The 22,419-nt window shown below is 50.1% G+C and overlaps 1 protein-coding gene across 1 annotated transcript; it reads left to right on the top strand.

Moving 5' to 3' along the window:
* Positions 1 to 2,696: 2,696 nt before the first annotated feature.
* MRPS6 (mitochondrial ribosomal protein S6) lies at positions 2,697 to 20,021 on the top strand. Its single transcript, XM_039389870.1, has 3 exons — positions 2,697 to 2,724; positions 6,072 to 6,252; positions 19,388 to 20,021. Exons 1-3 carry the CDS (start codon positions 2,697 to 2,699, stop codon positions 19,566 to 19,568), a joined length of 390 nt encoding a protein of 129 aa, XP_039245804.1. The 3' UTR covers positions 19,569 to 20,021.
* The last annotated feature ends 2,398 nt before the right edge of the window (positions 20,022 to 22,419 follow it).

The raw sequence follows: 22,419 nt of genomic DNA, 5'->3' as shown, positions 1-22,419 counted from the left end.
TACAGAACCCTCTCTGTCCCTGCCCCATGTCCAGCTTTCCCTGAATTGATCCAGCTCTGGGAACCCCAACACAAGAAAGGTGGATCCATTGAGTCCAGAGGAGGCCATGGAGATGATCCAAGGGCTGGAGACGAGCTGGGAGAGCTGGGAATGTCCAGGCTGGAGAAGAAAAAAGGATCCAGGGAGACCTCAGAGCCCTTTCCAGGGACTAAAGGGGCTCCAGGAGAGCTGGAGAGGGACTGGGGACAAGGGCTGGAGGGACAGGACACAGGGAATGGCTTCCACTGCCAGAGGACAGGGATAGATGGGATATTGGGAAGGAATTCTTCCTGTGAGGGTGAAGAGGGGCTGGGATGGAATTCCCAGAGAAGCTGTGGCTGCCCCTGGATCCCTGGAAGTGTCCAAGGCCAGGTTGGACGGGGCTTGGAGCAACCTGGGCTGGTGGAAGGTGTCCCTGCCCATGTCAGGGGGTGGCACTGGATGATCCTTAAAATCCCTTCCAACCCAAACCATTCCATGATCCCTGCCCAGCTCTGCAATCCTAGGCAGGAGTTGGGAGCCCTCCTGTTTTTGGGGCTCAGTTTCCTGGTGGATCCCAGCCCCTTTTTCCTGGGGTGCAGCTCAGCTCCCACATCTCCTTTGCTCCATACCCACCTTTATCTGTGTGTGGATCTCTCCTCTCCCTCCTGCAGTGGTTGGACCCTCCCTAGAGCTGCTCTTCTGCCTTGTTTATGCTTTCACAGTAATTGCAGCTTTGCAATTTTGGATTACTCAGCTCAGGCTCCTTCCCCAGGCAGATAAAACCCCAACCCTGCCATTGGCTGAGTTACATACCTGGCTGTGCTCTTTAATATTAGCACTAATTTCTTCTTTGCTGACCATTCTTTATCATATAATCTTATTTTTCCATGTCTCCTTGGGTACCAAAACAGGGTGTGACAATTAAGTGGCTCGTTCCACCTTCCCCTCGTTTCTCATGGCAAAGCCTTTTCTGGTGCCAGTGATTTTCTTGGCTCCTTCACCAATCCGTGTTTGGATTTTTAATCATTTTCACTGATCAGTTTCTAATGTTTTATTAAGTAGGAAATGACAGCAAGGAGTTGTTTTTTCCCCCTTAGTTTTGCTGCTTTTGAATTGCACTTTCTTCTCAATGTAGATTTTGCATTCTTTGATTTCCCCCTCAGTAAATAATCTCAGGACAAGCTTTGTAACTGCTGAACAACCAAAAAAAAAAAAAGAAGACATAATTTTCTCTTACTGTTACTGCCTTGAAGGGATGATTGAGCTAATTAGGATGGGCTTATTTCTGTTCCTAATTTGAGATGTACCCGCTGACTTTAAATGCTTCCTGTTGAACTGAGCGAGTGGCCAGAAGAACTTGAGCCCTAAAATTAAGTATTTGGTGTCCACTTCCCTTTCTTTCTCTCCAGACTTCTTGGGGGAGCTCTGGTGCCTTGAGAAAGCTGCTTTCTTGGCCAGATCTGTTTTTTCCATCCCTTGCACTTGCTCTGCTCTCCCTCTGAGGTGGAAGTTGAGTCCTTTCCCTTGGCTCTGGTTCTTTCCCCTCAGTGCTGGGGGGGTGGCTCCTTGGGTTTTAGGAGGCATCAGCATCCCAACAGCTTCATTTCCAGCCCTTGCCCCGTTTCTGGTTTGTCCCCAAGCTGTTCTTTGCACCTTCATGGTTGATGAGCTCGTGCCTGAAGACACTTTGCCATCAGAGCATTCCTGTTTTTTTCTTTTTTCCCCTTTTTCCCTGTCTTTAAGATGTTTCCTGGTTGCCTCATGAGTTCTGTGTGACCTCCAGGATCATCCAGTCCCACCCCAGCACCACCAGGATCACCCCCAGTCCATATCCCCAAGGGCCACATCCAGACACCTCTGGGACACTCCCAGACACAGGGACTCCACCACCTCCCTGGGACACTTATTCCAAGGCCTGACCACTCCTGCAGGGAGAAATTGTTTCTAATCTCTGATGTGACCCTGCCCTGGGGCAATTTGAGGTTATTTCCTCTCCTCCTTTTCCCTTGGATGTGGCAGCAGAGCCCGACCCCCCCCGGCTCCCCCCTCCTGTCAGGGGGTTGCAGAGCCAGAAGGTCCCCCCTGAGCCTCCTTTTCTCCAGGCTGAGCCCCCCCAGCTCCCTCAGCCCCTCCTGCTGCTCCAGCCCCTTCCCAGCTCCGTTCCCTTCCCTGCACACGCTCCAGCCCCTCCAGGTCTCTCCCATGAGGGCCCAGAACTGCCCTCAGGATTGGAAATGGGGCCAGCCAGGGGTTTGGAAGGAGTGTCAGGGCCTGGCAGTCCCCTGTGGTTGGGGTGACACCTGGGCAGGTGTGACCTGGTGGGAATGGTGGAGTGACTGTGTTTCTTCTGGGCAGCTGGAAGTTTAGATATGTGGGAGCAGAGGGGGGGGAATTTTGATCTGTAGAAACAGTCCTTGGGTTACTTCTTCCAGGAACTCCCTCCCCAGGTCTGTAGGGGCTGCAGGGAGGGGGCAGAGGATGGACCAGGCTCTGCTGGGGGGGCCCAGCAATGGCACAGGAGGAACGGGCAGGAACTGATGCCCAGGAAGTTCCACCTGGACAGGAGGAAGAACTTCTTTGCTGGGCAGTGACCCAGCCCTGAACAGATTGTCCAGAGGGGGTGGAGTCTCCTCCCTGGGGATATTCCAGACCCATCCTGTGCCATGTGCTCTGGGATGGCCCTGCTGGAGCAGATGACCCTCTGTGGGCCCCTCCAACCTGACCCATCCTGGGATTCTGTACCTTTTGGAGAACTGGCTGACTGAAGTGAACCCAGTTCCCTGACAGAGTTCACCAAGTTCACCGAGGGTGAAACCAGTTGAGAGGGCTCTGGTTTGACTCTGGAGGCAGAGTTGGAATTACCAACCAGGGCTTTTGTGCTCTTGGGAGCTCTTCCTGCTCTCCAGCACGAACATCCTGCCACCAGCTTCCAGTTTCTCCCCTTCTCTCTCCCCCAGCTTTGCCTCCCCACATCTGTGGTGCTGGAATTAGTGCTGGCTCTTCAGGAAAAAATGTTGTGGCTCGTGGGTTGGGAGCCAGGCAAGGCCATTTCCTACGTCCTCAGCTGGTCTGGCTCTGAGGCAAACCAAGGAACCTGTGTCTGTGGGTATTTGGGTTAGGAGAGACCTATTTATAGTTGGGTTGATGGCTTTAGGCAAGCTCTGATAAACCAGGGCATTTTTTGGAGAGGGGGAATGAGAGGGATTACAGCAATGAGCCTTCAAACCCGACAATTAGTTTGTGTTTTCAAAGTGGGGAAGGTTGCAAAAATGTGTAATATTTTACAGTCCTGAATGGAAAAATCTGTGGCTTTCTTTTTCTTGTTCTTTTTGTTTGCTTTTGTGTTTTTTAAATACACGGGGTTTGAATCTTAGGCTTCGTTGTGCTTGGAAACTGCACAGCACGTTGGACTTGGAGCCACTCAGGGAATGTGCTGATCTGAGGGGATGGGAAAAGGAGACAAAAAGCTCGTGTGTCATTTGGGCTTTGAGGGATGTAGAGGAGTGAGGTTACCCAGTAATATTTAATTTAAATCTGCAGGGTGGTTAAGGAGGGTTTGTCGGGGTGACCTCATGGATCTCTCCAGCTCCCTGACAGGAGGTTGTGAGGGGGAGTTGGGCTCTTCTGCCACATCCCAAGGGAAAGGATGAGAGGAAATAACCTTAAATTGCACCAGGGCAGGTCCAAATTAGATATTAGAAAAAAATACTTTCAGTGGAAGAGTGGTCAGGCCTTGGAATAAGTGTCCCAGGGAGGTGGTGGAGCCCCTGTCTCCGGGAGTGTCCCAGAGGTGTCTGGATGTGGCCCTTGGGGACATGGATTGGGGGTGATCCTGGTGGTGCTGGGGTGGGACTGAATGATCCTGAAGGTCTCTCCCAGCCTTCATGATTCTGTGGTTTACACTCAGACTTAGGGACCCAACTTTGAGTCATCTTATGCACGGGGTGACTGAAGACTCACACGAGTTTTCTCCTGACTGAGAAGAGATGGTGATGTTGGTCTGATCTAATAAAATCTGAATACAGCTGCAAATCAGCTCCTTCATTCCTTTTCCATTCCCAGCTGGTGCCACCTCGCAGGCCAGGTAGACCTGGGGTTGTGTCCTGCTGTGAAATGCTGCCAGGAGAGCAGGATCAGGCTGTACCTTCTGGTTGGCTTTGCTTGGACACCCGTTTGTCTTCCGTTCTCTGCAGGAGACCTGTTTCTGAGGTCCTGGAGCAGGGCCAGAGGAGAGCAACGAGGCTGGGGAAGGGTCTGGAGCACAAGTGCTGTGAGGAGAGGCTGAGGGAGCTGGGGGGGCTCAGCCTGGAGAAGAGGAGGCTCAGGGGAGACCTCCTCACTCTCTGCAACTCCCTGACAGGAGGGGGGAGCCGGGGGGGGTTGGTCTCTTTTCCCAGGCAACCATCAGCAAGACAAGAGGGCTGGGTCTGCAGCTGTGCCAGGGGAGGGTTAGGTTGGATATTAGGAAGAATTTCTTTGCAGAGAGGGTGCTCAGCCATTGGAATGGGCTGCCCAGGGAAGGGGTGGATTCTCCGTCCCTGGAGGTGTTTAAGGACAGACTGGATGTGGCATCAGTGCCATGGGCTGGGAACCACGGCGGGGTTGGATCAAGGGTTGGACTTGATGATCTCAGAGGTCCCTTCCAACCCAGGAATTCTATGATTCTATGATTCTTAAAATAATTCTTGTTGCTGAGAGTGTGTCAGCCTTGCAGTTGTTTTCCAAACGTTCTCCCTTGTGCTTTGTGCACGTTCTCCTGGATATTGTTGGGTGTCAGTACCCCAGTGATTCAGTGCTCAGCAGAGCCCCCCCTGCCACCCAGTGAGCCAGAGAACGCTGCAGCTGTTTTCTCCTCCGTGCTTTTTGGCTGCCTGTCCCTCAAACTTGTTTTTCTGAGGAGTGAAATCTCTGCATGTCGGCCTAATTGCTGCGTGCTGGCTTCTGGGATCTTCCAAAGGTGTGGATGTTGGCTGGGAGAAAGGAGGGGGATGTAGGGATTTAGCCAAGGGGCCACATGAACATGAATCAGCTGTGCCACGTTGGCCAAGGGTGTCCTGGGGGGCATCAGGCCCAGCAGTGAGGGAGGGGATTGTCCTGCTCTGCCCTGCACTGGGGCAGCCTCACCTTGAGTTCTGAGGATGTTTTGGGTGCCAGAATATAAAAAGGATCTAAAGCTGTTGGAGAGCACCCAAAGGAGGGACACAGGGATGGGGAAGGGTCTGGAGGGGCCACACGAGGAGCAGCTGAGGGCACTTGGCTGGTGCAGCTGGAGCAGAGGAGCCCCAGGGCAGAGCTCAGCAGGGGCTGCAGCTCCTCCCGAGGGGCAGCTCCGACCTCTGGGAGCAGGGACAGGACCCAGGGAAGGGCTGGAGCTGGGACAGGGCAGGCTCAGGGGGGATCTCAGGACAAGGTTCTTCCCCCAGAGGGTGGTGGGCACTGCCCAGGCTCCCCAGGGCAGTGGGCACGGCCCCAAGGCTGCCAGAGCTCCAGGAGGGTTTGGACAACGCTCTGAGGGACAGGGGGAAGTGTTGGGGTGTCCTGGGCAGGGCCAGGCCTTGGACTGGGTGATCCTGGGGGGTCCTTTCCAGCTCAGGATATTCCAGGATTCTCTAAGTGTGCAGCTGAAGTGACAGTGTCAAATGCCCATGGTGCTGTTTGTTCTCTCTGGATCACACCACAGATCCATGTTTTCCCCACTCTGTTCCCTTTAAATATTCTGGTGAACAATCCTAATGAGCAACAATGGTCCAGGAACCCCAAAACTATTCTTTCCTTCCACCCTTCTTTCCAAAGCTCACCCAGAGTGACACCAGGTTAGTTCCATCCATTAACTGTTTTCTGCTTCCTACTCTGCTGGGGCCCTGATGTTGACATTTCTGGAAAACTTTCCTGTGGCCATAATTCACAAAGGAATTATCCCTAAAAATTCTCTTCCTTAGGAGGAGGTGCTGCTGCTCCCACTTTGCCCTCTCGGGTTGCAGACCCATCTCTCCTGGTGCTGAGCTGTGCAAGTGCTCCTGTCCCTCCTCTCACATCAGAAGAATAACCAGATTTATGGACATTTCCCATTTTTTTTCCCTTTCTCTTCAAGCCTGAAACAGCAGCTGTGCTGAAACGCACCGTGGAGGCTCTCATGGAGAGAGGAGCTGTGGTGAGGAAGCTGGAAAACCTGGGGGAAAGGGCTCTTCCCTACAAGATCTCCAAGCACTCGGAGCGCCACAGGAGAGGATGGTGAGTGGGAGGTGTTTCCTTCAAACCCTTCAGCTGCTGCTCCTTTAAAATCCACGGAAATGACTCGGATTTGGTCTTTCTTGTGCTTTTTGGGAGTACACCTGGAACCTGTGTGATCCCAGCAAGGTGCTGTGTGGCTGTTGGTGGCCCTGTGTGTTCTGCTTGGAGTATTTTGTGTCATTTATTCCGTGTGGTGTCAGTTTTTTGTTAGTTTTCAGTCGCTGTGTTGCCGTAGCCCCGATCCCAGGGCTGCAGAATTCCTTTCTCCAACTCAAACAATATTACTTTGCTGTGTCATTTTTCACACAACTATTTTCCAGACTACTCAGGCCGTTGACTGATAAAATTTGAACTTAATCTGCTGTTGCTGATTGGCAGGAAAGGTTCTTTTTCTCTCTTTATTAATAACCACGTGTGCCCTGGGAGAGCCCCAGGTGTGCTTCCGATCCGGGTTTGATTTGTGATGCCCTTGGAATCGTGGAATTCTGGAATGGTTTGGGTTGGAAGGGATTTTAAAGCTCATCCAGCACAATCATCTGCTTTATCTGTAGGCTCAGACTAAAGTTGGAATCACAGAATGGTTTGGGTTGGAAGGGATTTTAAGGATCATCCAGTGCCACCCCCCGCCATGGGCAGGGACACCTTCCACCAGCCCAGGTTGCTCCAAGGCCTGTCCAACCTGGCCTTGGACACTTCCAGGGATCCAGGGGCAGCCACAGCTTCTCTGGGAATTCCATCCCAGCCCCTCCCCACCCTCACAGCCAAGAATTCCTTCCCAGTATCCCACCCCACCCTGCCCTCTGGCAGTTTGAAGCCATTCCCTGTGTCCTGTCCCTCCATCCCTTGTCCCCAGTCCCTCTCCAGCTCTCCTGGAGCCCCTTTAGTCCCTGGAAAGGGCTCTGAGGTGTCCCTGGAGCCTTCTCTTCTCCAGGTGAACCCCCCCAGCTCTCCCAGCCCCACCTCAGGACGTTCCAGGTGTGGTTTATGGGAAGCCCAGCAAATGTGAATTATCGTGAGGAAGGTGCCGTGGGTCGCACCCTCTGCTCGGGCTGCTTTTGCTCCTGGAGGGAAGCGGTGCTGCCTCTCCCAAGGACTGAGGAGTGTTGCTAAGCAACTGCTGTGCCTGTGGTAATCAAAAGAACAATTAGCAACAGGCTCCTCCTCGTCCCTGTCATGGGCTGCGGGTGAGGAGCAGCTCGGCCAACCTGTGCTGGGTTCCAAAATATGATCTCTGCAGAAAGAAATTGGAGTGGTCTCTGCAGAAGGCCATGGGAAACAGAAGCTGGGAAAACCCCTTTTCCCTGACCTCATCTCTGGGGATTCTCCCTGCCTTCTTCAGCAGGATGGAAAGAAACTCCTTACACGGTGTTATCACAGGCCCTGCCCAGAGAATCCACAGCCTGGTCCCCTCAGACCTCTGCCTAAAACCCATCGTGTTCCCCCCTTGCATGTGCACACTCTGTAACCCTTTGCACATGGACATCCAATACCTGATCCCCCCTGTAAATCCCCCAAGATGAAATAGGGTTTTTCCCAATTCCTAAGACCCCAAAAATGCCTTAACCTGGGTCTTCCCCTTTACCTCATCCTTGTGAAACCCCCCGATTTTAATACCATGAATACATAAACCCCCTGTTAAATATGTAAACCCTGAACTGTTTAAAAATGAACTTGTGAGTCCAAATAAACTGTTCCAGTTTCTCTTCTCCCTGGGGTTGTGAGGGCTTTATTGACCTCCTTGGGGTCGTGCTGGCTTTACTGACCTCCACAAACCTGCTGAGGTGACTCCAGGGGTGAAACCCTAAACCTTTCTTGGAGCATCTCCCCCTGGGGCACTCAGGATGTCACTGCCTCCCCAGAGGACCTGCTGGTTCTCCTGGGGAGCTGCCAGTGGAGCACACTCAGAGAGGGCAGGAGATCTCCACCACGGGCCTCTTCCTTCAGCCTGGAGGAGAGGAGGCTCCAGGGACCCTCGGAGCCCTTTCCAGGAGCCTCTAAAAAGGAGGGAGAGGGACTTTTTTTACAAGGGCTTGGAGCAACAGGACAAGGGGGAATGGATTTCAACTGCCAGAGGGCAGGGTTAGATGGGATATTGGGAAGGAATTCTTGGCTGGGATGGAATTCCCAGAGAAGCTGTGGCTGCCCCCAGATCCCTGGAAGTGCCCAAGGCCTGGTTGGAGCAACCTGGGCTGGTGGAAGGTGTCCCTGCCCATGGCAGGGGGTGGCACTGGATGATCCTTAAAATCCCTTCCAACCCAACCCATCCTGTGCCTCTGCTTCAGGCCCTGGTGTTGGGCCAGGACTGTCCTGCACTCCAGCTCCTGGTGTCCTTCAAAACAGGGCTTGATCCTGCCAGTTCTGCATTTTAGGATGTGAAGTCTTGTTGTGTACACATGGGAGCCGATAAAAATTCTTGTTCCAAGACAGGATTACTAATTTCCTCATCCTTCTGTTGGAGTAGAAGCAATTTATAAACATTCAAGTCTTTTGCAAAGGGCTTCCTTGGAGCGAGGAGCTGGTGTGGCTCTCCTTGGACAAACAGGGAGCTGAGCCAGGGGGGTGAAGTTCCACTAATTTTGGGGGCTGAAGTTGAGACTTTGGGTGACAGTTTCTGGCTTGGGTGGCATCAGGTTTTGGGTTCTTCCCCGGGGAAACCAGGCCAGGAGAAGAAAATAAGGAGTGTTGCGAGGATATGGGGCAGGGATGAACAGGAGCCATTTCTCCAGGGGATCTTTGGGACATGGAAAGTAGCTCAGCTCATTCCCTGCAGCAGATGAACTACTTAATAAACACTCTGTGAGGGGATCATGGAATCTTGGAATGGTTTGGGTTGGGAGGGACCTTAAAACTCATTGAGTTCCACCAGCCCAGGTTGCTCCAAGCCCCCTCCAACCTCTGCTCCTCCTCTACCTCCCAGCTCCAGTGTCCCTAAATATTTATCACCCCTTGGCATCCTCTTTATTTCAATATTCCCCAGATATCCCCCAGGTATCCCCCAAATTTCCTGGGCTCTCGAAAGGGAGAAGTGATTGAGAGAGGGGGCTGCAGGGAATAGTTATTTGTAGAACTCCAAGTAACTTTTATTTGGAGAACTCCAGTTCCAGACACACAAAATCCTCCGAGGGGAAGCAGGAGCAGTGTCAGGACCTGGGAATGGACACTGGAGTGGGGAGAGTCCAGCTCAGTGTGCAGGTGAGGTGGATTCCTGGAACACCCTCCAGGGTTTTATGTGGTCTGGGGAGGAAGATACTCAGGATATTCAACATTAGCCATCAATATTTATTGATGTTATTATTGATCCACTTTTATAAAATCAGTCAGTTCTACTTCACAGATCTGTAAAAAATTATATTTTTTTTTTTAAACAGGACAAAGTTATAAAGGAAATAAACAACTCTTCAAGATAAAAATAGCTGAATATCCACCTGTACTTACTAAGAATTCCTGAAGTCTTTTCTCCTTCACAGCCCATTTCTACTCCTGCTGATGTTCCATTTTTTGGGAATTGCTGTCGAGGGGTCCAAGGACTCCATCAGTACTGATTGTGTCACCTTTTCCTCAGTCTGGGCTTTTTCTGAATTAACTTCAAGGCTTTCTGTGAGAATTCAAATTACACCACGTGTCTTGTGGGGGGGAGGGTGTTAAATCTTCCCAAGCTTTTTCATTTTTTGTGCACTTGGTTTTTAAAATACTTTGAAGTTGATTATTATTATTATTATTAATATAATATATTATTTAGTTTTGTAACTCTTAGCAGAGCTTTAACTAGTTTATTTTCCACCAGGATGGAGATAGTTGGAGACTTGGGATGTACCTTGAACCTGTTATTTCCCTGGACCTCCTGGCTGGTGAATTATATGAAAATCAATGCAATTACATGGAAATTAATGGAATTAAACTGAGCAACCTGCTCTAGTGGAAGGTTCCCTTCCAATGGCAGGGGGGGTTGGATCTGGATGAGCTTTTTAAGGTCCTTCCAACCCAAACCATTCCAGGATTTTAAGTGAGGCAAAGCTTCCTGCTGGACTTAGCCAGGTTTGGGGGTTGTTTTTGGTGATCAGTAGAGAGTTAAACTGGAAAATACATATTCTGAAGCCCAAGGGAGGGGAGTTGTCTCCTAAATAAAGTGCTTTTTTTCCTCCTCTGAGCCCTGTGGTGCCTCAGCATCATCTCTCTCAGATCCAGGGCATTACAGGCACGTTCCAAATTTAAGGATATCCAAGAGAGACTTGACAGAGAAGGAGAATTTTCCTGCCAATTGCTGTGTAAAGCTGAGATTTTTCCAAGGCTGCCCTGGGGGATTGTGGCCCAAAGCTGTCACTGGAAGGAGCACTTTTACTCTCTTGAAAACACCTCAGATCATACAAACAATTGACTTTTTTTTTCTCCTCAGGAAATTCCCCTCCCTGAGCAGGTGCTGCATGTGCAGCATGTTAAAATAAGTTGATTTTTTTACTAATAAATTTAAGCATGGATGTTAAAATAAATGTAGGTCTTTTAAATGCATCTCTTTGGGCAGAAAACACCCTCTTTCTCTTTTTTTTTTTTTTTTATTTTGGAGACCTCATATTGGCAGCTTTTGCATTTAGGTAATGATGAAAATAATCTTTCAGGAATTGTGTGAATGTGGCTCAAGTATCAAACTTTGAAATCACTGGTTTACTGATAATTAAACTGAAGCTGAATTAGCTGCTAATTCGTATTTAAGGTGTTCATTGCCACAGCAGGACATTAATATTTTGTTTTTAAGGTGTGATTGGAGTAGGAAAATTATAACAAATACTCTTCACCTCGTAGATGAATCAAATGTGACTGGGACACCCGGGTTCCAGGGTGGGTTGGGTATGGAAATTTAATTTCTTTGCCCATCTCCCTGTCCCTGAAGCACCTTTGCAGGAATGTAAGCAAGGATTACAAATCCCTCTCTCCTAATGGGCAGTAGATTTGTGCCAAGTATTTGTTTTACTCGCCACTACTTGTTATTAACGACTTGCAGTTAAATTGCTTTTAACACCGCGGCTTTGGATTGAAAACATTGCATTATTGTACCGGGAGCTGCTTCTTTCTGGCACAAACAAAGGTGGGCCCATTTAAATAAGGTGTGGATTCGTTCAAGGAATGTTAAATAGGATTCCCCCCCCTCCTTTGGGAAGGTCGGGGCTCAAAGCTTTGGCAGAGCTGGAATCTGTGATGGGGGCTTTGAGGAGAAGGAAGGGGCTGGGTTGGAATATTGGGGGGGTTTTGAATCTGAGAGTTGTTGATTTTTTTTTTGATAGTGATTTTTTTTATCCCCCCTGTGATGTGGTTCTCATTCCTGTTTTTGTTTGGGAAAAGGTGATTTCCACCAGCCTGGTGGGGTTTGTGGATTGATGGAGCACCGTGGCCTTTCCCTTCTCCTTTGTTCTGGGGGTGTGTGATTCCCCCTAGAAATCTCCCTGGAGAACAGGAACGGTTTTACACCTTTCTCCCCACATTTTTATCATTTCATTTACTTCATTTTATTAAGTTATTTACCTGTTTACTTATATGGAAGTGTCCAAGGCCAGGTTGGACGGGGCTTGGAGCAACCTGGGCTGGTGGAAGGTGTCCCTGCCCATGGCAGGGGGTGGCACTGGATGATCCTTAAAATCCCTTCCAACCCAAACCATTCCATGATTCCTTGATTTACAATTTACCCAGCTAAACTCTGCATAATTCTGATTGTTCACAACAATTTCCATGTTCTGTTTGCCAGTTTTTCACTGCCTTGCTGTTCCTTTTTTTTCCCCCCTTTCAAACCCGAGTTTGAAAAGGTGGCAGTTTGCTTTTGTTGTTTGCTTGCTTTGTCTGTTAATCTTTGTGTTTTGCTGTTCACTCCCAGTTATCTCATCGGCCCACTTGTTCTCCCAAACAACCAAACTCGGGTCTTACTTTTGTCCTTGCTGAATTTGTGTTTTTGGGAGCGTTATCTTTACATGTTCCCCGGGGGGGAATTTTCTGCAGGGGGAGAATTCCAGGGGCTGCTGAGGAACAAGAGCCCAGGAGGCAGAAAATCCAGGTTGCTGTTTCAGGTGTGCTCTGAACTTGTGTGATGGAACCAGGGCAGGTTCAGATGAGAGATCAGAAACAATTTTTCCCTGCAGGAGTGGTCAGGCCTTGGAATAAGTGTCCCAGGGAGGTGGTGGAGTCCCTGTGTCTGAGAGTGTCCCAGAGGTGTCTGGATGTGGCCCTTGGGGACGTGGATTGGGGGTGATTGTGGTGGTGCTGGGGTGACTGGATGATCCTGAAGGTCTCTTCCAACCTTGATCCTGTGATTCCATGGGAATGGCAGGGCAAGGAGGTCCTTTCCCAAGGATGAGTAACTCAGCCTGGCTTCCAGGCCCCACAGCACCATCAGCACCAGCCTCCCCTCTGCCACAGTGGCTGTCCTGGCCTTCCCAAAAATGCCTCCCAGCTCCCCAGGGTGGTTGAGGCTCTGCAATGGTTTTGCCATCCCATGGGAACACCTTGTGTTTTGCCTTTGTTCCGTGCTGTGGGACTTCATTGCCAAAGTTCCTGCTCACGTATCTCATTTCTTGAGGCCTCAGTGGCCTCAGCCAGAAGGAATAGATTGTTATTCAGAGGAATACTGCAGTAATTAGGCATGGAATCATGGAATGGCTTGGGTTGGGAGGGATCTTGAGGATCATTTAGCTCCAACTCCCTGCCATGGGCAGGGTCACCTTCCACAAGACCAGGTTGCTCCAACCTGGCTCCAGCACTTCCAGAGAGGGGGAGTCCACAAGTCTCTGGGCACCACTAAGGCAGCATTTGACTATTTTGGAAACATATCCATGTAAATTATGTTACATGTTCAAACTTCTCCTCTTTCCATAAGGTCTCTGAGCTTAGGAACTGCCCTTGCACAATTTACCTTTAAACAAGCAGCTCGGGGCAGAATGAAACGTTCCACGTGGACAGGAGATGCTGGAGTGTCCTCTGATAATCATCCACCTGGATACAATTTTATTGACTTTATTCCTGAGCCTGAAATAATAGTTCCCTGTCAGGATTGTTCTCTGGAGCGTTGACAAGTTTTAACAAAACCCTCCTCCCCACCCCCTTGGTGAAAACAAACTCTTGCAGGGTTTAAAGGACTTTATCCTACAGATACCAATGTGTTTAGCTTTGCTCAAGTAAAACCTCTCGATGATTTTCATGGTTATTGGAGACCAAAGAGGAGCAAAGAAAAACAGATTAAAGGGGTGCAACTTTTCCTTTCTTAATAACACCAAATGGAATTTATAGTTAATGCACAGCCCGTTTCTGCTCAGATTTCAGAACATCTTGAGTTGTTTCAGCAAAAAGGGGTTCTGGGTCTGTGTTGCACTTGGATGAGAACAAAACCAGCTGGAATCTTTGTGGATTATGCACACTGGGAGTGTTTTCTGCTCAATTGATTGTCTCCTTCCACTAGATGGGGCTTTCTCCATTGATGAGTTGAACCATTACTTTTCCTTCAAATTCTTTCCTCCACATGCTCGTACTTTTAGGAGTGGATGTGCCTCAAGTACCAGAGCTCTAAAATATTTGTTTCTTTTTTTTTTTCCTTCTCCACCTTACCTGTGGAAGTGCAGTTTGGAATTGTGATGCTCTTCAGAGGCACTGAGCAAAGTCTGTGGTGTGGAGGCCCCCGTGTCATTCTGTGATCACTAAATCCTTGTGCCAGCACCTTGGCCAAGTGTGATGGCCACTGCAACAGTGGTGGGGTGGGAGTGAGTCACCATTTTGGGGGTGTAAAGCTGTTTTACAGGAGGCAGAGAAGTGGCAGAAGCACAATGAAAACTTGCTGTGGAACTTCATTCACCCCGTTCAGCACCATCTTCCAAACTCCAAATGCTGCCCTTGAGCATCACTTTGTTTTCAAAGGCTCCAAATAGGTCAGGGAAGTTTTTTTCTCTTTTGCAGTCTAACAGTATTTTTTTTTTAATTTTAACTTTCTTTTTCTTAATTCTTCTTCATTTAGTTTTTTTTTAACTCCGTGCCACAGGCTAAGGGCAGAGGGGCTGGAAAGTGGCCCAGTGGGAAAGGCCCTGGGGGTGCTGGTGAGAGCAGCTGGACAAGAGCCTGGGTGTGCCCAGGGGGGCAAGAGGCCAATGGAACCTGGTTTGGGTCAGGGATAGTGTGGGCACAGCCCAGGGCAGGGACTGTCCCCTGTGCTGGCACTGCTGAGGGACCTCCAGGGCTGTGTCCAGGTCTGGAACCTCATGGAAGAGAGACCTGGAGGGGCTGGAGCGTGTGCAGGGAAGGGAACGGAGCTGGGAAGGGGCTGGAGCAGCAGGAGGGACTGAGGGAGCTGGGGGGGCTCAGCCTGGAGAAAAGGAGGCTCAGGGGGGACCTTCTGGCTCTGCAACCCCCTGACAGGAGGGGGGAGCCGGGGGGGGTCGGGCTCTGCTGCCAGGGAACAAGGGACAGGAGGAGAGGGAACGGCCTCCAGCTGTGCCAGGGGAGGCTCAGGTGGGACAGGAGGAGGAATTTCCTGCTGGAAAGGGTGGTGAGGCCTTGTCAGGGGCTGCCCAGGGAGGTTTGGAGTGCCCAGCCCTGGAGGTGTCCCAGGAAGGCCTGGCCGTGGCACTCAGTGCTCTGGGCTGGGGGACAAGGTGGGGATGGGGCACAGGGGGGACTGGGTGACCTTGGAGCTCTTTTCCACCCCAGTGATCCTATGGGAATATCTTGCCATTATTTAATTAGCTTAATAATTCTCTGTCTCACATTTGGCAAATGATATTTCTGCAGGCTGAGGATGGTAAAATGTGGTTTTTTTCCCCCCAAGTAGTTGCTCACTGTGGATTTATTGGCATCATTTCTGTGGCACAGTCTGGTCACTAAGGCCCAGCTTTTGAGCTTGATCTGGAGCTTCCCAACTGCTGTCCTGGCGATTTTGAAGGAAAATTAGATTCTTGGGAGTTTCAAACCACCACATCCATCCACATATTTTTCTAAAAAGCCAAAAGTAAGACGTTTCCTAGTCCTTCCAGCTACCAAATGATAATCCTGAGCATGGACTTGCCTCTGTGCCCTGCTGAGGAGGAGGAGGAGCTGCCACAAGAGTTGAGCAGAAAGGCAAAGAACCTCCTTTCAGTGGTGCTAAGATAAAATGAGCCTTTGGGATGCTAAAACAACTTCATTTATATAGGATGAACTTAATGAGAACAAATATTGAGCTGTTCCAGCACCGGGGGGGGGTGGTTTGCTCCAGGTGATTTGCTCCACACGTTTCACCTCCGCGTGTTCCTCAGAACACCTTCTTTACTCCACATCTTCCACCTCCTCGAGGGAACAAGACATTTTTTGGGACCACAAGGCCTCCTCCAAGCCCACCACATCTGCCATTTCCCCCTCAGCTCCCTGGGCTGACGGAGTTGGATTCCAGGAGGATTCCAAAGCGAATTTTGGTGCGGGTTCTTTGAAGTTCTACACTGTCCATTTGACAGCAACATATTTCAGTGTCCTTAGGACTCAAGGTTCATTCAAGCAGTTTCTGGCTTGAATATATAAAAATGATAAATGAAACCTGCCTTTTCTCCCCCCCCTTTTTTTTTTTTAAATTTTGATTCTGTGCAAAGGCACGTCCTCCTTACTTTGAGGCCATATTATATTTGATTTTTTTTTTTCATTTAATGCATTGTTTTAATACATTCCACCCTGCTCTCCTGCATTTAAATCATCCTTCTGTTTGCAGCCAAGCAGGAGGACAAAAATAACCGTGGTCTCATAGTGAATCAGTGGAATTTTCCTGCATTTCTCCCCTGGTGACTCCTAGAGAGTGTAAATGCTTTTGCATTTCTCTCTGCAAGAATGAGGTGGTTTCCCTCCTGCATTCCTGTATTTTTCCCTGTCTTTAGGTCTCCCTGGGATTTGGTTTTGTTTACTACACAAGCAGTTGTGTATTGGGTCATCATCAGCCTGAAATTAAGGTTTGAGGGTGGGGTAAAAAAAACCCCCCGGCCTCGGGAGGGTCCATTTAAATGTGGATATCTGGGGGGGGGGGAGAGGGTTTCAGATCTCCCCGGGGATTGCATTGTCCATTGTGTTTCCTTATTATTTTTGCAGCCCTTCGTTTCTTCTCCTCCTTTAATGCAGAAACACTAATTTTTTTCCTTTCCTCTGTTTTTGGGGTGGTTTTTTTTATTTTTTTGGCCGAGGAAGGCGATCGTTGCTCTCTAACGGCTCTGCTGTTTTTTTCAAGCTGCAGTTTTGTCTCCTCAGATAAAATACCTTTTTTTTTTCTGCCGAGGAGTCAGAAAGATCTGCTGGAACAGCTCATCCTCCTCCCTTCCCCCCCCCCTCCTCCTTGGGTTATCAACAGTGCGTCAGTGGAAATTTCCACCCCTCGCTAATGGCAGAGAAAGCACAAAGTTGCAAAGCAGCCTTTGGAAGGGGGGGGGGGGGGTGGGATAAAAAACACACAACTCTTGCTGTTTTAGGAGCTCACAATGAAAAGCAGCAGCCGAGGGGGGCGAGAAATCGGGTTCGGTTTTGGGGCCGAAAGGATGCGGCGAAGAGCGGGAACGGGAACGGCGTCGGTGCTCTGGGAAGGGAACGGGGCAGGAGGTTCTCCCCCCATCCTCCTTTCTTGGGAGAGGGATCTGGAGGCTGCTTCCCAAGGTGTCATCTGCTAAATTTACCATTTGGAGCTTTTAATGGCTTTCCCAGAAAACCCGAGCTGCCCTTTGTGAGGGCTGTGCGTCCTTCCGATGTGTCCGTGCTGGGATTCCCGACCGATCGTCCAGGCTGGTTCTCCCAAAACTCTTAACCAGGTGGCATCCCTCCATCCTGGAGACCAGGAGGCAGCAGGTAGTTCAGGTCTCCAAATGTACAATCCTGGAGACCAGGAGGCAGCAGATAGTTCAGGTCTCCAAACATACGAAGCCAGATTTTGTTCCCTGTGGAAGCGCGGGAGGATTTGCAAGGAGGACCAATCCTTTAAGGCGAGTTATCCCTGGAATGCAGGGTTGGTAGGACCTGGCACTGGCCCCTTGGCTCTGGTCACAGCCAGATGGGCAACTCTTCTGGAGGAGTCGTTGCCTCAGTGTGGGCTGCAGGGAGGGGTTTTTTGCCATCTTACCCCTCACATCCAAGAATTCCAGACCTTCTGGAAAGCTCAGTTGTGGCTGCTCACGTGTAAGAGCCTCGGGATCAGGGGGCCTGGCTGAGGAAAAGCATCCCCACTGTGTTTTCTGAGGTGGATCCACCCCGGGGCAGTAACTCAGCACACGGTGCCTGAGTCACTTCCGACCCTCTGGGTGGGATATTTTGGATGGAACACGTTAAGAGGGATGAAAATTAACTCAGCTCAGTGAGAAGGACACGAGGGTGTCGAGTTCATGACCCCACCTCCTGGCTTTCCTGCTCAGGCTCCCAGTTCAGCTTCTGGTCTTGGGGACTTACCCTCCCAGGTGACCTTTGTGAAGGTGGATTGTGATGATCCTGTTACAGGTGACTTGGTTCAAATCCATAACTCCTGCAGAACAAACTCCTCTCTGTCAGGTCCACCTTGATATCAAGCTGGGATGTTTGATCCTGCTTGGGGAATAAAACTTCATTTCAAGGACAGCACTTTCAGGCCAGGGGATGCTTCCTGGAGAGGTGTCCTTGGAGAATCCTGGAGTCCCTGAAAGGTTTGGGCTGGAAGGGACCTTAAAGATCATCCAGTTCCAACCCTGGACACCTTCCACCAGCCCAGGTTGCTCCAAGCCCCGTCCAACCTGGCCTTGGACACTTCCAGGGATCCAGGGGCAGCCACAGCTTCTCTGGGCAACCTGGGCCAGGGCCTGACCACCCTCCCAGCCAGGAATTCCTTCCCAGTATCCCATCTATCCCTGCCCTCTGGCAGTTGGAAGCCATTCCCCCTTGTCCTGTCCCTCCAGCCCTTGGAAATAGTCTCTCTCCATCTTTCCTGGAGCCCCTTCAGGCCCTGCAAGGCCACAATCAGGTCACCCCAAAGCTTCTCCTCTCCAGGCTGAACAATCCCAGCTCTCCCAGCCTTTCCTCCCAGCAGAGCTGCTCCAGCCCTCGGACCATCTTGGTGGCCCTGGCCATCCCTCCTCCCTTTAAATGTTGTGAACGAACCAGCAGAGCTGGGGGAATGGCTTCACACTGACAGAGAATAAGTTTAGATTGGATCTTAAGAATTAATTCTTCCCTGGGAGGGTGGGGAGGCCCTGGCCCAGGTTGGCCAGAGAAGCTGTGGCTGCCCCTGGATCCCTGGGAGTGCCCAAGGCCAGGTTGGACGGGGCTTGGAGCAACCTGGGCTGGTGGAAGGTGTCCCTGCCCATGGCAGGGGTGGCACTGGATGGGCTTTGAGGTCCTTCCTACCCAAACCATGGTGGGATTCTGTGATGTTTTGCTCTCTGCAGGATGATTCCTGCCCTGGGTCACTCATCCCTGGCAGGAGCAGTAGATATGATGTTGCTCCTGAAGGAGCTGCAGTTCTTCAGCAAAGGAATTTATTGTGGAAATACAGTGAAAGAACCACACCAGGAGGGACTGAGGGCACTTGGCTGGTGCAGCTGGAGCAGAGGAGCCCCAGGGCAGAGCTCAGCGGGGGCTGCAGCTCCTCCCGAGGGGCAGCTCCGACCTCTGGGAGCAGGGACAGGACCCAGGGAAGGGCTGGAGCTGGGACAGGGCAGGCTCAGGGGGGATCTCAGGACAAGGTTCTTCCCCCAGAGGGTGGTGGGCACTGCCCAGGCTCCCCAGGGCAGTGGGCACGGCCCCAAGGCTGCCAGAGCTCCAGGAGGGTTTGGACAACGCTCTGAGGGACAGGGGGGAGTGTTGGGGTGTCCTGGGCAGGGCCAGGGCTTGGAGTGGATGATCCCTGTGGGTCCTTTGAGCTCAGGCTATTCCATGAATCCATGATGAACAAAGAAGTGTTCAACTGAACTTTTCATCTTTGGAATCGAGACAGCACTGAGCTTTCACAGAATCAGCTGGGTTGGAAGGGACCTCTGAGATCATCAAGTTCATTTCCGACAACTCCGGTACCACAATATAAAAAAAAAAATAAATTAGAAAACCTAATTTAAGCAATCCCATCAAACAGTCTCTGGAATTCGAGCCGTTGCAGTGCCAGGTGTGTTTTTATCGCTGTCATTATTTTGTGTTTCTCTCCTTGCAGGTATTTTTTGGTAGACTTGGAGGCCCCCCCTTCGATTGTCTCGGCCATGACGGAGCATCTGGGACGGGACATCGATGTCATCAGGCAGGGCTTTGTCAAGCACCCCCTGGCAAAGCCAGAGGAGTGCCCTGGAATGATCCCAGTCAACTATGAAGACAAACTAAGTGGCAGGAAGAAGTGAAGCTCCCAGATGTTTGGAACCTCTTTTAAAAAAAGTGGGTTATTCCCGCTTTGGAAAACGATTTTGGTAACTCAGGTCCCAAATAATCCCTTCTGCCCGTGTGATGTGTGTGGTAGAGTCACTCTCTGGAGTTATTATAACAACTGAGGGGTTCTTTTTGTTGCAAATAATTTAAATAGCCCTTAATCTCCCTGCTTATCTCGATCTTTGACAGCTCTGAAAATTGATTTGCTTTTCTCTTGGAGCGTTAAGTTGATAATGAAGATTTATCCATCGGCAGGATGCTAAAAATAGCATTCTTTTCCAGAGATTATTCAGAATATGTGTATTTACACAAGAGATTAAGAAGTCTGCGGTGTAAATATAGCAGGGGAGGATGTGATTTGTTGGGGGCTTTTTTTTCCTTTTGGCTTGTTTTTTGGGAGGGGAATAAAAGCGTGATTAAAAATAAAACTTGACTCATTTTTTTTTTAAAAGCAGAAAAGGTACAAGATAAAAAAATAACTTCCAGTGCCAAAAGACACGTCAGAGTCCCTTAAGGCAATAACTTTGTTCGTAGTACAGGTAAGAAAAATTCTTCTCTCTAGAAACTTCCAGGGGGCAACTTGGAGACTAATCCTGATTTAGATGACCAGGAGAATGAAAAATGCTTTATTTTACCTTCAGCTGGACATTTCAGACTGAGAAAAACATCAGGACTAAAGTCTTAAGGTATAATTTTTGCCCCCTTTTTTTTTTCTCTTGTGAGAACAGGAGAAAAATACTTAATATATATTTTTGTCTTTTTCTTTCCCCTCTTGTGAAAACAGGAGGAAAATCAGCCCTGGTGAAAAATGACATTCATGGAGTTCAACCTCCTGTTCCTGACTAAATTCCAGTAGTTGGATCATTTCTGGAGGGGGTGTTGTGTGTTCTCCTTTTTTCCTTTGGATGCAGAACTTTGAGGGGGAAAAGAAATCAGTGTTTTTCCTGAATATCTTCAGGACAAAAAAAAAAAGACCTTTTTTTCCCCTTACATCTTTCTTCAGGAGACACGTGTGGTTTTGTGGAGTTTGGTTGCTTGGGACTTTTTTTTTTAATGGTTTTTTTTCTGTGTTTAAATCTGCTTTTCTTTTAAGTGCAGACTGTCCCGTTTTGTCTCTTCTTTCTTGGAAAAACTGTGGGAAGAAGAGAGGGAATGCACTGCACATTTCCTGAAGCTGAATCTGTACTATTGTCCTTTTTTATTTTTGTAGTTACTACCAGTTTCCACCACGTGCAGAGCTTTTCTTATCAATGATTTTTGGATATGGGAAGGAGGAGCCAGAGGTTTGGGAGTCTGTGCTACAGGTTTGGCTCCCTGAGCTGCCCCTTTCTGATGAAAATTGGGATTTGTGGTGGAGAAAGTGCAAACTGCACGTGAGGAAATATAGAATGTTTTCAAAAATGTCTTAAAGGTTTCCCCAAAGCTTGTCTTAAATGGGACATGAACTGAAAGTCTGTGGTTTTAAAGTCACTTTGCCTCTGGGAGGAATTTGGATTTTCCTGGATTTCTTCTGGGTAGAAAGGAGAATATTGAAGCTTTCAGCTCCCTCAACTGAAGGGCAGCAGGAGCTGGATGTGTGTAAATGTTGGATGTTTTATTGAGTTTTCTTTAGCATAGTATTAAATTTTGCATTTAGTTTGTCCCAATTTCAATGATCCCAGAATCCCAGAGGTTGGAAAAGAGCTCCAAGGTCACCCAGTCCCCCCTGTGCCCCATCCCCACCTTGTCCCCCAGCCCAGAGCACTGAGTGCCACGGCCAGGCCTTCCTGGGACACCTCCAGGGCTGGGCACTCCAAACCTCCCTGGGCAGCCCCTGCCAAGGCCTCACCACCCTTTCCAGCAGGAAATTCCTCCTCCTGTCCCACCTGAGCCTCCCCTGGCACAGCTGGAGGCCGTTCCCTCTCCTCCTGTCCCTTGTTCCCTGGCAGCAGAGCCCGACCCCCCCCCCCGGCTCCCCCCTCCTGTCAGGGGGTTGCAGAGCCAGAAGGTCCCCCCTGAGCCTCCTTTTCTCCAGGCTGAGCCCCCCCAGCTCCCTCAGCCCCTCCTGCTGCTCCAGCCCCTTCCCAGCTCCCTTCCCTTCCCTGCACATGCTCCAGCCCCTCCGTGTCCTTTTTGCAGTCCCCATCCCTGCAGTCAGCAGGAAAACCCCGGATTCCCCTCAGAGCCGAGCCCGGGAGCTGCTCAGTAAGTCCATGGATGTCAGCTGTGAATCAGGACCTTTGCTCAGTCAGACTCTCAGGCCCCTCTTCCCTGAGGGCCCCATTCCTTATCTCCGTTGATGGATTGCTGGCACTGCTGGATGGCAGGAGCAGAAGCTTTGGACTCCTGATTCCAGCTCATCCCGGGAGCGGATCAGCTGGAGCACATCCCCCGGAGCCGCAGCAGATCCTGGTTCCTGCAGTCCTGAGTGTGCAGAAGGGAGTGACTGAGTCCTCTGTGCTCTGGGGCACAGACACCCACCGGTGCCACCCCTGGCCACAAGCAGGACCGTGGTTGCCCCGGCACTGGGGGGGCTTTCTCAGCAGGAGGGTTTATTTATAAAAGGCCCGTGAAAAGCTGCTCTTTCCTTCCTAATTGATAGTTTCTAATAGGAACAGTTTTTAGTTTGTGTCGGTTTAATCGTGGGTGGGGCGGGGCAGTCTGGGGTTATAATTTGTTTAGCCCAGAGTTGGATATTTTGGGAAGTTGATGCCTAACGGGGTAAATGCAGGGATGGGGGCGAGTGGATCAGATTGGAGCAGTTCTGGGCCTCAGCAAACAGTTGTGCTGTGGAAGAAAATGAGTGTTTGTGCCCTGAATGATCATAAATCCTCCCTGCAGAGGAAG

Source organism: Pipra filicauda, unplaced genomic scaffold (assembly GCF_003945595.2).
Source record: "Pipra filicauda isolate LSUMZ 115617 unplaced genomic scaffold, ASM394559v2 scaffold780_size116387_pilon, whole genome shotgun sequence".
NCBI lineage: Eukaryota > Metazoa > Chordata > Aves > Passeriformes > Pipridae > Pipra > Pipra filicauda.
Note: the sequence above shows the minus strand (reverse complement) of the source record. Positions and strands in the feature narration are given on the sequence as shown.

Coding starts and splice junctions, on each gene's coding strand:
- MRPS6 (XM_039389870.1), top strand. CDS start 2,697: ATGGCCCTGCTGGAGCAGATGACCCTCT. Junction 2,725..6,071: donor GCTGGAGCAGATGACCCTCT/GTGGGCCCCTCC, acceptor AAGAATAACCAG/ATTTATGGACATTTCCCATT. Junction 6,253..19,387: donor GAGCGCCACAGGAGAGGATG/GTGAGTGGGAGG, acceptor CTCTCCTTGCAG/GTATTTTTTGGTAGACTTGG.